Source organism: Crinia signifera, chromosome 3 (assembly GCF_055691185.1).
Source record: "Crinia signifera chromosome 3, ASM5569118v1, whole genome shotgun sequence".
NCBI classification, from domain to species: domain Eukaryota; kingdom Metazoa; phylum Chordata; class Amphibia; order Anura; family Myobatrachidae; genus Crinia; species Crinia signifera.
The window spans coordinates 56,406,692-56,422,602 of record NC_139219.1 but is presented as its reverse complement, the minus strand read 5'-3'; the positions used below and the strand labels follow the sequence as shown (position 1 = coordinate 56,422,602).

Sequence of the window (15,911 nt, the reverse complement as noted above, 5' to 3'; positions counted from 1 at the left end):
TCTCTTCCAAATATACAAGATTAATAAAAAGCCAACGGTAGAAGCGTTGTAAAGTGGATTGTACCAAGTCAGAGGCACTCACATTTTATCAATGAAATAAATTCAATTCCACTAGAACAGGGCTGGACAAACTATTTTTTGATACCTACCAAGATTTCAAGCTTTCAGATCACCGAGCTGATGCTGATGCACAGGGGCATGAAGCCCAGGATTCTTCGGTTCTAACCTATTTTTACCCTCTCATTTTTATTGAAATGTGTATTTCCTTTTCGGTTTCACAGATGTAGCCATGGTCATTGGTGCGGCGATCCCGCAGCTTGTGCTCGTTTGTCATGCCAAAGTCGCCGGAACCGCCCCGTTGCGATATTGCCACTCAATGCATTTCTATGAGCCGCGGGAGTGGTACATGCATGGCGGCAGGATCGCGTCAAATCCCACGGGAGTCACACGTAGTGATTGGTGCAGCAACGATGAGCATGGCTACATCTGTATATACCAGGAAATACCATTCTTAACCCTAGAACACATACAAGAAACACTCAAATTACTGCCTGCCAAAATGATGTAAGTGTTCTAGCGTTAATTTCTACAGTACCTAAAATGACCTAATCTGAGTGTTAGTACATAAAATTATCTACTTTGCTGTTAGAACCTAAAAAGACCTACTTTGTGATATGCGATGCACTAAAAAGTTCAAAACGCATGCAACCATCGCAACATGTATGGGCACATTCAGTCATTACTGTCACATTTAAAAAATGTCCCTAACTGACACATTCTACAGATCCTCAGGTGGTCTGGGAAACAAACTGTTGGTAAATCTCAGGACCCTGCAACAGAGAATACTAAAGCATTAAGGTGCTGTGTGATGGGATGCCCGCGGAGCTGTGCCGTGCAGGCAACCGGGCGTGCAAGGGGGGGGTTGCGTGTGGACCAGAATAATCCCCTAAACTTCAAAGGAGATAAACTCTCAACCAATGAGTACCTATCTGTCATTTTTGAAACACAGTCTGTAACATGACAGTTAGCAGCTGGTACTTAATCCCTCTAAGGCTAATGCTGGGTACACACCAGAATAATTAGGCCTCAATCCCCTCAATTTCGATGCAATCTCTACCGATTGTATGTAAATTGGGCATGTTTTAGATCCGATGCGATGCACGTTATTGCTGGTCGTTTTGCAGATCCTACCTGCTGCAGTCAGGATTTGTAAACGATCCCTTCAACTGGGTACAGATCGTTATTGGATTGTATGCAGACTGGGAGCAGACCGTCTGACCCAAAAGATCATGTGCTCACGATCATAATCGTTCTGGTGTGTACCCTACACATTACACTCCATGGCCTGTTAGGATGTCAGAAGGACAGAAATTTGGAACCACTGCAATATACTTCTGAATAAAAATAAGAAATCTTCATTAGGGTTGATCTGGAGCACTACCCAAATTTGAATTCCAGAATGTTTTCAGAAACAAATGTTGATGAAGCTAAATCCATTCCATGCTACACCAGTCAATACGGCGCCTATCTTACAATGACACAGCAAACGTGCTGTAGCCTCCACAGGTGTGTGGCGGTGGTTCTACCCAGAGTCATGGGGATAGTGTTCATTAACCATATCCATTCTAAACAAAGATCCATCTTTATTTCGGATATGTTTTATTCTCTACATTGTTGACCCCTGAGGTCTGTAAAAGACTGCTGCCCCCTCACTTATTTTTCCTTTGCCATACATTACACCTTCTACATACCTATTGCTTACGTTCTGTACAGACTTACCCTGAAGACCTTGGACTTGGGTCTTCTTACGTAAAATCTAAAAAAATCCAAATAACCTACAGTATAAAGTAGACTTTAGCCTCCGAACATCCAAATAGTTCTAGAAAAACAAACAACATATGACCTAACAATGCCGTCCAGAATCTTGCGGTGAGAAGATTTATCAGCAATTTCTAAACAATATTTTTATCTGCTCTTTATTTGTCCAAGTTTTCCTGAACGCATTATAAAAGACAAATATTTACGGCAACTCTGCAATCCATAAACGCTGGCTACGTATTAAAAGAACCCATCACGAACACATCCCCATTTGTAATACTTAGAATTTTGGATAATACTTGTGTATATACAACATCTTTTTATTTGCCGTTGTTTCGCTGTTCGATTACTCAACAGATCCCTGTCCAGCGCATTAACATTTAACAAATGTGTTTTTACAAATCTAATTATGCCACATCTTTTATTTTTAGTCTGGAAACACTGGTTGGTTGTACACATTAAAAAAAACCGACATCTGCCATTGGTTTGTCCATCACCTGCAGATTAGAAAGCTCCAAGTGCCTAAGCCAGCCATTGCCTTTTTGGAAGAATTCCCAAACCTTTTATAGAGTTTGAGAGATGCGCTCGAAATAGGATGGAAGGAATGGACTGAAATAGCCAAAATCAGTCGCCTCCAAGTACACAACAAGGTGGTATTTTGTGGGAGAATTTGATATTGCCGAGCCCATTCCTCATTGCTCTGGAGTCAAAGCATGAACAAATTTTATCTGGCTCTTCTTGTGCGATTCATTCTAAATAGATAACTATTGTTTTACATCCTGCTGCACGGCTAGAAAGTGCTATTCAGTTTGTAACTGCACATTTTCTACACCGCTTTCAATTACCGTAGCACATTAAGAATTGTTTACGTTGTGCGCAGTAACAGTCTGCTAGGTGTATGTCCTTATGCAAAAACAGAATATTGGTACCCATGAAACTTTCATATTGCTACAACCTAAAAAAGTAAGAACAAATACTGAAAACTTTAATAACGGAATAAAATAAAAAATGGCATATTGAATAATGCTCTACCTTCTAGTACATTCTAAGGGTATTCAAAGGTATATATTTCTGTGTATGTAGAAAAAGGTGAAACAAGGTAACCCCATCAGAGATGGCTTCCAATCTGCAAAGGATCAACAGTATACTACAAAGAAATGTATTTACTAACACATAATTGGTATTGTTTTGGAAGTGTGTGTGTATATATTTATCAGTTTCTTATATCGTGCACACATATTCCGCAGCGCTTTACAGAGAATAATTGAACATTCACATCAGTCCCTGCCCCAGTGGTGCTTACACTCCTATATTCCCTACCACATGTACACGCACACACAGACCATCAAGGGTTAATTTTGTAGGGAGCCAAATAACCTACCAGTATATTTTTGGAATGTGAGCAGAAACCGGAGTACCCAGAGGAAACCCACGCAAGCACGGGGAGAATATACAAACTCTGCATAGTTAGAGCCATGGTGGGAGTCGAACCCATGATCTCAGTGCTGTGGGGCAGTAACGCCCAAAATATACAGTTTTGGGGCGCTGGTCTTGGACCAGCACCCTGAAACGTTGAAGTTGCATTAAACACATTTTTTAGAAGTGTACCCACGTTTTCCAGTCTCTGAGTGCCGCTTGCCACGCTACAAGGATTATTAATGGATCTATTTGGTCCCACTTGAAGGCACCAGAGCAAGCCAGTCCCAGGGGACAGCAGAGTGCCGGAGCATGGACATTGTATATATATATATATATATATATATATATATATATATATATATATATATATATATATATATATATATATATATATATATATATACATATACTAGGTGATTCATCGCGCCCTCCGGGCGCTCTTCACACCGTCGTGAGGGGCTTCGCCCCATTCGAAGTGGAAATATATGTGAGTGTGAGATCTAGTGTAATTTGGTGAATAATGTTATTTTAGTGAATTTGAGTGACAGCATAAATGTTTAGAAATGAAAGTGCATATAATTGCAAAGGTGGTGTAGTCTGTGATAGCTTTTGGTGGGAGGGTGAGGCAGCGGGTCCCCTAGGAGGCCTTGCTGAGAGTGGTAGGCAGCGGTGGGTGGCTGGGAGCCTGCGTGTGTGTTGAGTGGGGGGGGGGGGGGGTGTGGGGGGGTTGTGCTTGCGTTGTGTAGACGTGGGGCTGGCTGTGTGTGGCAGGTGGTGGGGAGGGGGGTTGCGTGTTGTGTTGAGGCAGCTGGTTCCCTGGGTGGCCTAGCTGAGAGCGTTAGTCAGCGTCTGGGAGCCAGCGTTTGAGTCTGACCTGGGAGTGGACAACGTTAGTTAGGAGCGTGAGTCAGTGTGTCCCCTGGGCGGCAGGTAGTGTTGGGGGGGTTGTGGGGGGGGGGGGGGGGGGTGTGTGCGTTGTGTAGACATGGGTTTGGCTAGGTTGGGCGGCTGGTGGGGAGGGGGGTTGGGAGGCAGCGTTTGTGTCTTACCTGGGAGCGGACAGAGTTCGGTGTGAGCGTCAGGCAGCGGGTTCCCTGGCGGCAGGTAGGGTGTATGTCGGTATGGGGGGACACTGTGGGGTGTATGTCGTATGGGGGGAACACTGTGGGGTGTATGTCAGTATGGGGGAACACTGTGGGGTGTATGTCGGTATGGGGGAACACTGTGGGGTGTATGTCGGTATGGGGGGAACACTGTGGGGTGTATGTCGGTATGGGGGGGACACTGTGGGGTGTATGTCGGTATGGGGGGACACTGTGGGGTGTATGTCGGTATGGGGGGACACTGTGGGGTGTATGTCGTATGGGGGGAACACTGTGGGGTGTATGTCAGTATGGGGGAACACTGTGGGGTGTATGTCGGTATGGGGGGAACACTGTGGGGTGTATGTCGGTATGGGGGGGACACTGTGGGGTGTATGTCGGTATGGGGGGGACACTGTGGGGTGTATGTCGGTATGGGGGGGACACTGCGGGGTGTATGTCGGTATGGGGGGAACACTGCGGGGTGTATGTCGGTATGGGGGGACACTGTGGGGTGTATGTAATATTGGGCAGCATCGCCTCAGGTCCCTGGGTTACCACCATTCTAGGATGGCGGTGGGGCAGTGTGGTCAGCGGGGTCGGTCGGGGGTCAGCGCTAACCGCACATACAGACCCCATGGCATCCAGCTGAGAGCATTGCAGGGACAGGATCCTGCAGGAAGGTAATTACTGGCGATAGGATCGCCTATTACAATGCGATCATAGGCAGTAAGATTCTGCGCAGATCGCATTGTATATGTGATCCTTGCTAAATGTGCCCCTTATTGCAGAGGAATCCAGCACCTGCATAAAAAAGCCCAGGTTTTGTATAAATATCAGTTTTTTTTTTAAGTAAAATAAGCCAATCTAAATAGTTTCTTGTGCGCACTATGCACACCAGCGTGACCCTTTCCATCCCTCCTATAGGATTGAATACATCACTTATATTATGGCATGCCCCCCCCCCCAGAACCTCACAAACTCACTTAGCGACTGCCAACCAATGCAGCGCAATTCTGCTCCTCTCTCATAGCCGCCAGGAGTCGGACCGCCTTGACCTATCAGGACCTTGCTGAATATCACTGCGGCAGGCTCGCACCCCCAGCCCCCTTCCGGTCTCCCGTTAAACCAGTGGTTCCCAAACTTTTTCAGTCCAAGGCACAAATGCCAGGGACGAATCAGCCGCCCAGTCTGTCCCTGCAAGTAAGGTAAGCTGAAGACACAGGGGGTAAGCCATAAGCTACAGAGTGGAGAGGGGGGAAATAACTTACTGTGGGTAGCAGCTGCATGCTCTTCATCACTGAGAGCCCTCAAACAGCAGCAGCAGCAGCACTGATAGGATGCATTAGCATCAGCTCCTCTGTGTATTTGGGGGCGGAGCTTGTTACTGCATGCTGTTTGGAGTTGAAAGGAAGTTTGCCTGCACCTAACAGTCAGTTAGGCATTGCTTAGTGCTGCTCATCACATGCTGGGAAGGGGAACACCCTAGCTTTCATCTTCACAGTTCACGGCATTTTCCGCTAAGCCCCGCCCACTGCAGCTCGTTAAACCATGCCCACCACACCTTAATTGTGTCCCTTTCTTAAAGTGAGCACCAGGCACAGCATTCAGCAGCAGCCGGAGCCTGACCCTGAAGGCAGACGGAGACTCTTTCCCTGCAGTCGGGTATATGCTGCTGCTATGAATCCACCACTGGGGGCAGAGGGAGTGCTCTAGCAGGGAGCTTGTGCTGCACTGGTACCACCCTCCGTAAGCCCCTCAGCCTCTCCGTGTGCACTTGTGCATTTGCAGAGTCACCTCCTCCCCCGGCTCTCTCTGTAACTCTGCATCTCTTCCCTGCCTCCCGTTGCTGGCTCCGCTCAACATAAAACAGCCTCCTTAGCACTGCCAGCCGCGGCACCCCAGTGACAGCGCTGCGGCACCCCAGGGAGCCGCGGCGCACAGTTTGGGAACCGCTGCGTTAAACAACTCTCCCCCTGTTGTCCTTCTTGGCTCATCCAAGCACATCCGCTCGTGCCGGCTGACTGACTCTGGCAGCCATCGGAGTTAATTGTGCTGGCACCCCACTCCCGGCGCGGAGAGACTCCCAGCAGACAGACACTTCCGCACACCAACCCCAGTGCCGGCTACCTCCATTCACTTCTGGACCGGCTCAGCTCACCTCACACCACGGAAAAAAAAAAAAAAATGCAGCTGTCAGTAGGCTTATTTGTTAGGGCCATCTGCCGCGGCACCCCTGTGACAGTGCTGCGGCACCCAAGGGAGCCGCGGCGCACAGTTTGGGAACCACTGGGTTAGAGGCAGAAGGGGGGCGGGCGTTGCAGGTGTGAGTCAGAAGGGTGGGCGGGCGAAATGTCCGGCGGGGCGGTCTATGAGGTGGGGCCTGGGCGCGCGGTGTGTAGGTGCCCTATAAGCAGTCCGGGGATGAGTGTGTTGGGGGAGGGGTTGTGGGAGGTGAGCAGCCGTGGATGGAGTTAGTGGGCAGGCATGGGGAGTGTTGGCCGAGGAGGGGTGTGTGCTTGTGGAGAGCATGTAGGACGGAAGTGCGGAAGTGCCTTGCTTCTGCAGTGTGGCTGACGGTGGATGGGACTGTCAATCACCCGTGAAACCCCGCCCACCGTTTGCCACACTGCGTTGACTGACAGATCTGGCCAAATATATAAGAGATATACACACACACACATACACATATACATACATACACACACACTGTATATATGCACACACTTAAGAGTGTCATTGTTTTAATGCACTTGATTTTGAGTAAGTCTATGGGAGTATTCAACCCAGGGTCACAACTGTTGGTTCTTCCTGACAGCCATGATACTGGCCCATTTTCATTTTGCTTGACCGCAAATCGGCAGCCGGGATTCAATGTCTTGCCTGCCGATCAGTGAAAAGGGGGCGTGGCCACGTAAACAGCCGTAGATTGTCGAGATCTGTCCATGATTGCAACAATCCATTCAGGTCCGAGAACCTGCTCGGGTCCGATGCGCATGGCACCGCACATCAGACCTGAGGGGGACATCAAGCTGAGCCGATTTGGGATGATTTCACGGCCCGATTGGTCGCAAATGGACAAAATCGGCTCAGGGTATGGGCACCTTAAGTCAACAATCACTAGGTTGACACCTAAAAATGGTCAACAGTGACAGAAGGTCGAAACAAGCATAATGTCGTCACTTTTTTTTTTTTTTACAGACCTCCTAGTTTACTATCTCAATGGGAGAGGCAATCTAATAGTGTGTTAAGTGCAGCGTGGCATTGTAAAGCTCGCCATGCTAGGGGACAAGTCAGACTCAGTGTATGGGGGCCTTTAGACATTGTCGACCGGATGCCCCTGTAAATGCAGAATACATGACATTAAACTAGAGGTCTACTGATCTGCTGGAAGACACTCTGGTTTCAATTGGTTCTGTGTATGGTCCGTCCAGTGCTCCAGAAGCCACAGACCACCCAACACAAGTGTATGGCCACAGGTGATCCATCCGTTTGGCTTTGGTTAGATTAGCGGCATAGAACCTTCCACGAGATGAGCAATGTGCTGATAGCAGTAGGTCAGAAGTATTACAACTCGTTTCCAGAAAAGGAATGTGTGCCGTATGCCCATCTATTATTGTGTCAGCATAATGGGAGTAACACTGGAACATACATGGCAGAATCTCATACTGAAAATATTCAGAAACCCATGTGCTCTTTCTCCAAACAACTGCACAAGACGTGCCAGCGGTACTGAAGCCACGATGCTGGTTTAATTAACTGTTTAAATACACTTATGTAAATCTTAGTTTGAACTGTAAATAGCAGGCGTCTGCTCACCGTCAGTGGGACCTGTGCGATTCAATTTGGACTTCTTTATCAAACTGAGCGCACTTGTTTCATGCTGCTTATTCCTCGGTGGGGGGCACAGGGGGTAACTGGAGACCACTTCACCAGTCACGATTTACGCATGACACATCAAAAGCTGGTTTTGCTATTTTTGTATAGATAAAATTACTCTTTATGCACAGGACAATATCCAGATCTAAGCTATAAACAAATTTCTCAGTCAGCTGGAAGAATTTCCTTTTATCTGGCAGGCATATGTGAAAAAAAGAAATAGATCTTCGGAATAAATTCACAAACCCTTCACTTTAGAAGTCACATTACTTTATTTATTTACTTAAGATAAGGAGTGGGTCAAGTTGTTAGGCTTATACACCTAGTATGAAATCTGGCTTCCAAAAAACTCTCTGTAATATAGTATACACTAGTTAAAAGATCATCAAAATGAAGGCTTCTGTAATGTACTTTCACTTTGAGCTGTGACCGTTTTTACTTCACTTTGAGCTGTGACCGTTTTTACTTCACTTTGAGCTGTGACCGTTTTTACTTCACTTTGAGCTGTGACCATTTTTACTTCACTTTGAGCTGTGACCGTTTTTACTTTACTTTGAGCTGTGACCGTTTTTACTTCACTTTGAGCTGTGACCGTTTTTACTTCACTTTGAGCTGTGACCGTTTTTAACCCACAAACTCTCCACCCCACACCCAGTCCCTATCTGCTCCTAACTCCAATCTATGGGGTGTATTCAATGCGGCCAGCGAGGGTTTTTCTTTTATGGCAAGAATGGCCTGTTTTCGGCAAGGATCGCCAAAAAACAAGCCATTCTCACCTTTTAACCCCCTTGCCAGCTGCTCACCCTATTCTATGTTCCGGGGAAATCCTTGCTGTTAGAGGACAGCGAGAATTCCCCCAAATGGCGAGGTTCCCGACTAATGCAGCGGACCAGCTACATATAGGTGGAAATGGCGAATGCAGGGTGTCAGTTGAATACTGAGGGAGGGCGATGACTGCAAGAGTTGGGCACTGCTCCCCTGATTGGCATTGATTATACCACTCTGTCTTTACCGCTCCCTCTCACCATATCCAGCAAGTTTGAAAAAGATCAGTGCCCCTACAAAAACCCCCACTTAACCTCATAGTGGTGACACGTAGATAGCTATAAAAGACCACACACAGGTTCCTGTGTGTGGTCTTTTTCTTCTCCAAGATGCCCAAGTGCCGCCTATGCTCTTCTATATACATGCCAGCCTGGAAACAGCCTGTTGCTGAGGAAGGCACGGGGTGCTATTGCTGTCTATTAAGCAGTGGATTGCCGGCTTTCTCTTCTGTGTATGTATATATATATATATATATATATATATATATATATATATATATATATATATATATACATACATATACATACACACACACACACACACACACACACACACACATATATATATATATATATATATAATGAAACCACTATAAAGCACAGTGGTTGTATTACAAGTAGTTCACAGAAATCTGTACATAAAATAATGTGCTTTTCATAACCTGTGAAAGACCTTCACTATCACTACTGTTAGAACTCCAAAACTAATTTACGGTATTGCTGAGGGTTTATACAGTATGGCGGCCATTCTCCTGATTACTGTACAGCATAGGTCTCCGCCATGGGATTCCTGTTGCCTGCAGGTTCTACCTGTTCTAAAATGTCAGCAAATAGAATAGGAATTTGTCAAAATAGGTGTGAAAATTGCCAAGCAAACATTTTAATTCATTATAACGACCTGTAAGGTTTACCTTATATAGGAAATCTAATCTTTTTTTTTTATTTGATTTTCTATAACAAATGTGAGCGACGCTGGCATTTTTTAGCGGATATTCTCACTGAGATGTCGGCACTCAAAGGCTTAACCACTACATTCTCTGATAGCACTGATGTAAATATCTAGCAAAGACGTCCAGTACCAAAGTGGGGTCCGTGCATTATTACAGGAGACGACACTTGGAGCAAGACTGTGTAGAAGAGGGTTGCTGTGGTTGTGCCAAGGTTGCAAATCACTGTGTAAATACCTTGTAGTTTATTTCCAAGATGGGAGTTCTACTGAAGATGGGATGAGCAACCAATCAGAATCTACTTCTTTATTTAGAACCTTCTAGAAGATAATAGATCTAATCTGATTGCTTGCACATAGCCACATCCCATCTTTAATAGAACTTCCATTTTAGTAAATAAACCCCCTTGATTCAATCATAATGGATAATCAGGTAAGCAGTACCCAACCGCTTGATCTGAACTTAGGCCAATAAGCAGCCCTCCAGGCGTTGATCTACTACACTTCCCAGCATACCTTGCCTTGGTTTTGCTATTTGACATGCCAAATCTGATGCAAGGCATGCTGGGATGTGTAGTTTATTATCAGCTGGAGGGCTGCTTATTGCCCCACCCCTGTACTAAAGCATACATTCTATGTTCAGAATAAGATCTTACCAATAAATTTGTTTTGCATAGACTCTAACAGCGCTTGATGTGCATCTTCTGCCTGCAATGCAAGAGAGCATTCCCTGGCCAGTATGGTCCTCACGAGGTGCTCGCCACAGCCTACAAATACAGAAAGACAGATAAAATTCACATACAGCTGGTTGAGGTTTCCTGCATTGTGTGTACACATATAACTTGATTTACTTTAGCAGTTGATAACATGACACATAAGCCAACCTGCCTTGACAAGACCCTCTCCCCACAATATATAGGCTTGCTTACGCATGTAATGTAGGAGTAGGCCATCATCATATCTCCCAACTGTCCCGCTTTTCGTAGGAATGTCCCATTTCTTTGGGACGTTCTCGCGTGCGCACAGCGTCTATTCCTGCAGCTTGAGGGACTGGGTACACAGCCAGCAGCCCACAGAGCCGCTAGCCACGCCCCCATAGCGGCAACAATTGGGGGGGGTGGCCTTGTGGTAATAGGACACACCTCCTTATTGCTAGACCACCCCCAAAAACCAGGCACGAGCCTTCGGCGTGCAAAGTGTCCCTCTGCAAGGCAGTCCAATGTTGGGAGGTATGCATCATGCAAACTACAGCTGGGCTGGCACATTATAAGCTAGAACAGGGCTGGGCAACACCGGCCCTCCAGATGTTGATGAACTACACATCCCAGCATGCCTTGCATCAGTTTCAGCATGGCCACATAGCAAAACTAATGCAAAGCATCCTGGGATGTGTAGTTCATTAACATCTGGAGGGCCGGTGTTGCCCAGCCCTGAGCTAGAAGCTCCGTACACAGGTTTTCCAAGACAAATTTATAAATGAAAGCATGATACTAAAGCAATGACATATACATAGAGATATTTACTAAAGTGCAGGTTTATAGAAGTGTGGATGTTGGCTATATCAGCCAATCAGATTCCAGCTATGGTCTTCCTGAAGGTGCTTGATATATGGTAAGTAGAATCTGATTGGTTGCTATGGACAACATCTCCACCTCTATAAACCGGTACCTACGTACATATAGCCCTCAGTGTGCCTTAAGGAAAGAGATTGTAAAACATTGGCGTCATAAGCGATAATCTTACATTCTACAAAATTGCAAGGCACAGCGAAGACTCATTAGGGTGAAAAGGCCATAAAAGAGGACAATGTTATTTTTTATCTTTTCACAGTTATTAAAAATTGATCAGGTAGACATGGGTGCCCCAAGCCTCCAACTTACATTACTGCTAGCAGCTCAGTATCCCTCAAATGTTATATACATAGATATATAGATCTCTCTCTATCGATATATATATATATATATATATATATGCAGAAAAAAGGAAAAAAGCGCACTAGTGAGTATAATGAATGTATAAATTTACTCATGTACATATGCTCACATACATCAAGGTTTAGGATAATCAGCTTGCCAGCAAAACATGGTACATCAACCGGTAAGATGGAACAGGTGGGGGACGTCAGATGGTGTCCGGAAAAACCTCCAAGGCAGACCGCTCTCACCGCCGCACTTGTTGTCAGGAGTCTAAGCCACGCCCAACGCGTTTCGTCACCGTTGGACTTCGTCGCGTTGGGCGTGGCTTAGACTCCTGACGTGATCCTGCGTCTCTGGCTGTCTGCTTCCAGCTAACAAGTGAGAGGTCCCGGAGTGTTGCGGTGTGACGTCCCTGGATACAGGCCTACAAGTGCGGCGGTGAGAGCGGTCTGCCTTGGAGGTTTTTCCGGACACCATCTGACGTCCCCCACCTGTTCCATCTTACCGGTTGATGTACCATGTTTTGCTGGCAAGCTGATTATCCTAAACCTTGATGTATGTGAGCATATGTACATGAGTAAATTTATACATTCATTATACTCACTAGTGCGCTTTTTTCCTTTTTTCTGCAAGTACTGTACTGGATCCTTTTGGTGAGGATCTCCAAAAGAGCGGCACACATCGAGATACCATTGATATCCATATCATCAGAGGACTGAGTTTTGCGCTGGTATTTTCTCTGTATATATATATATATATATATATATATATACACAAAAAGAAGATGGAAAATAACACACACAACAAAAATCTCTTCAGGACATATTTGCATCACAAACAATTTGCAGTCATGCAGGTGATAAATAAAGAAAGTACTGTAGTAACAGAATTTTCGCTATCCGCATTTGCAGTATAGAGCAGCCATACAGAAAGTAACCAACTTTCCGGTCTATGGTTCTCCACTGGTCTTTAGGAAACATGGAAACAATTAAGGTGTAAGCTGCCAAATACAGGAGCTGAATGGAAAGATTAATCTGCAGTTTTGATATACACAATACAAGTGATGATATACATGAACAAAGTACATTTCATATGGATATGGAACACAACAGGGAGTGCTAACTTGAGCTCAAAACAGCTAATGTTTCCTCCACATAGAGCCACCAGCTCCTGTCTACTCTCCCTCACCTCCACTCACACAGTCCCTCCCCTTTCACACCAGTTAAATGTGCAGTCTGTCCCAGTCCCATGGTACTGAGTCTCCTATTCCTTCTCTCATAGTCCCAACTTGTACATCCCGCATTTGCCTTTTACTCATAGCCCCACATCTCACCCACCACTCTGCACCTCCTTATACTGCCTCACAATCCAATAATAATTACTCAAAGTCTGTAACACCACCAGTCCCACATACATCTGAATGCTTTTTCTCTCTTGGGCCCTTATTCTGATCTATGCGGCCGGAGCCGCATACGTTGCTCCGGCCGCACAAACCCAATCCCCGCCTACAAGACGGATCGCCACGGCCGTCCGTACGCGGACGGCTGGCGATCCGCATGAAAATGGTGGGGCGTACGCCTCCACCATGGTGGGAGCTGCCCCCTGCATTCGATGGTCGACGACCATCGAAGGCAGGGCCGCACGCTCCACCAGCTCACGCAAGCTTAGACCACACGGACAATCGTCCGTGTGAAAGCTTGTATTGGGGCGGGCAGCTGACATCCGGCGATGTCAGCTTTCCTCCCCCATCACTGGCGTCATAGCCTCATTACCATGCATACGCCCCGCGTTTGCATGGGAACGCCCATGAAACGCGGGGCGTATGCATAGGGAAATGAGGGTATTAAGCCCCTCACGCCCCTATACGCCCCCTTTGCGGCGTATAAAATTTTTGTGCGGCGATTTCGCCTGCACATGCGCAGAGTGACCTCTGCGCATGTGCAGAGTGAAAACATCGGCGGTACGGCCGCACGCGGGCCGTACTGCATAGATCAGAATAAGGGCCATGGTCCGTTACATCTAGCTTTGCCCTTTTCTTCCACATTGTCTCCTGTGGCAGGGATAGCAGGTTTCCACAAAGATAACGTGGAAAATCCAGAGCAGGATTTTAGAGCAGCAGCAGAAAAATTAGACCCAGTCCAGTATTCTAAGTTATGTGATCAGGGTTGGGCTGATTATCAGCACCTGTGGCTTTCTGATATAAGTGTTTCCAGGGCAGGAGGTCATTTCTCCTGATGGTGGAATAGCTGCCCAGGTGATAGGCCTGGGGTGTGAGCTACAGTAGGAATATACTGAGGAGTTCGTACTATGCTGTGACAATGCTGCAATGCTGTAACCATTCTTGCCTATGCTGTGTACCTGCTACAAAATAAAGACCAAGACTTCATTTCATCCAGTGTTCCTTGTCACACTCCATTACATTCTACATTTGGACAGTATGATATGCCTAATATTTGCAATGACTTCAGTGAAAATTGCAAACTTTAAAATTCAAAAATAAATATTAACAGCATATAATTTGTGCGGGAGAACCGGAGACACCTTTCCTTGCAGCGTCATTACCTAGGATGGCACATGGGACTGAGAGATTGAAGTATGAAGCAGTAAAAACAGTGGTTCGCTTGCTATGGGTAACTTCTCCATTGGTCCGCTGCTTCATAAATCAACCCCTGAGTTACATAAATGTACAACATACTTCAGCGTTTAGCTATTAACCTATCCCAACCCAACCCAAATGCACAGCTGATACAATGGCTTAGAACTCATCACTGCTTGACAAATCATTAAAGGGTTGAGTTTAATAAATGTGATGATGCAATACATGTGATTAGTGCGTGCAGATAAAGAAGGGGCCCGGCTCAACAGATTTAGAGGTAATAGACAGACCATCCATAGGTCGGCCCCATATGATCGACAAGGTCAACAGGTACAAAAGGTCAAGATGCAAATAATTGAAAAAGTCAACACTAGTCTTTTTGGTACTTATATGTTAGTTGGGCACCCACTAATCTATTTGCTTAGCTTTCCCCATCTGCTCACCATGCTTCGGACTCGGTGGCTCGCCACACTCTATAACTCCATGCCGACATGGATAGTGGGGGTATGAGCGTACTAACTACATTGGGCGCCCAACTAACATATAAGTACCTTCTTTTTTATTTTATTTTTTAGATTTTGAAGTGTCATTTTGTATGTTTCATTATATGCAATGTAGTGTACCATGTACGTTTCCCACACTACAGACAAGGTGGCTTAACACAGATTACTTTACTCATTCGTACGCCACGTGGATGGTAAATTAAGCAAATGCAAAAAAAAAATGAGCAAAAAATAATAATAAAAAACTTGCGCCAACTCTTTGTTTGTGGACCGATGCCATGTCGACCTTTTGAATCTGTTGACCATAAGATTAGATGCTGAGGGGTTTATTTACCCATAGCAACCAATCAGAATTTACTTTCTTATTTACTTAGCCCCTTCTAGAAGATAATAGATAAAATCTGATTATTTGCCCATATCAAAATCCCTTCTTCAATAGAACTCCCATCTGGTTAAATTAACCCCCGACTATCCAGTGATTTGAACCCATAAAGAAATGCGTACCTGAACAGAACATACGATCAAAATGTGATAGTGGTCACATAAAGTATTGCCATTATGGCATATATATATATATATATATATATATATATATCCAATCCTGCCGGCACTCTTCACATGTATGTGTTCTGACGAAGGGGATCAAACCCCCGAAAGCTTAACTTTAATACACTGAATTTCTTCTGCTGAATTGTTGCCTCCAGAGTGCCATCATTTATTGAAGTTTATATATATATATATATATATATATATATATATATATATATATATTATATATGCCAACAGAAATTTATATATTTCTGGGGGCCCCCCACCCCCTGCAGTCAGCCGCCCGGCACCCCCACCCCCTGCAGTAAGCCGCCCCCCCCCCCCTGCAGTCCGGCACCCCCCCAATAAGATTTTTTGCGCTGCAGACTAGGAAGGGGAA

General features: G+C 45.6%; 1 protein-coding gene across 2 annotated transcripts in view; it reads right to left on the bottom strand.

Annotated features, from left to right (window-relative positions):
• Positions 1-15,911, bottom strand: part of TASP1 (taspase 1) — a 151,394-nt gene that overhangs the window by 39,283 nt on the left and 96,200 nt on the right. For both annotated transcript variants that reach the window (XM_083175833.1, XM_083175834.1), the window contains exon 12: positions 10,625-10,735. In XM_083175833.1, the coding sequence (XP_083031959.1) occupies positions 10,625-10,735 (111 nt within the window). The remainder of the gene's footprint in view (positions 1-10,624; positions 10,736-15,911) is intronic.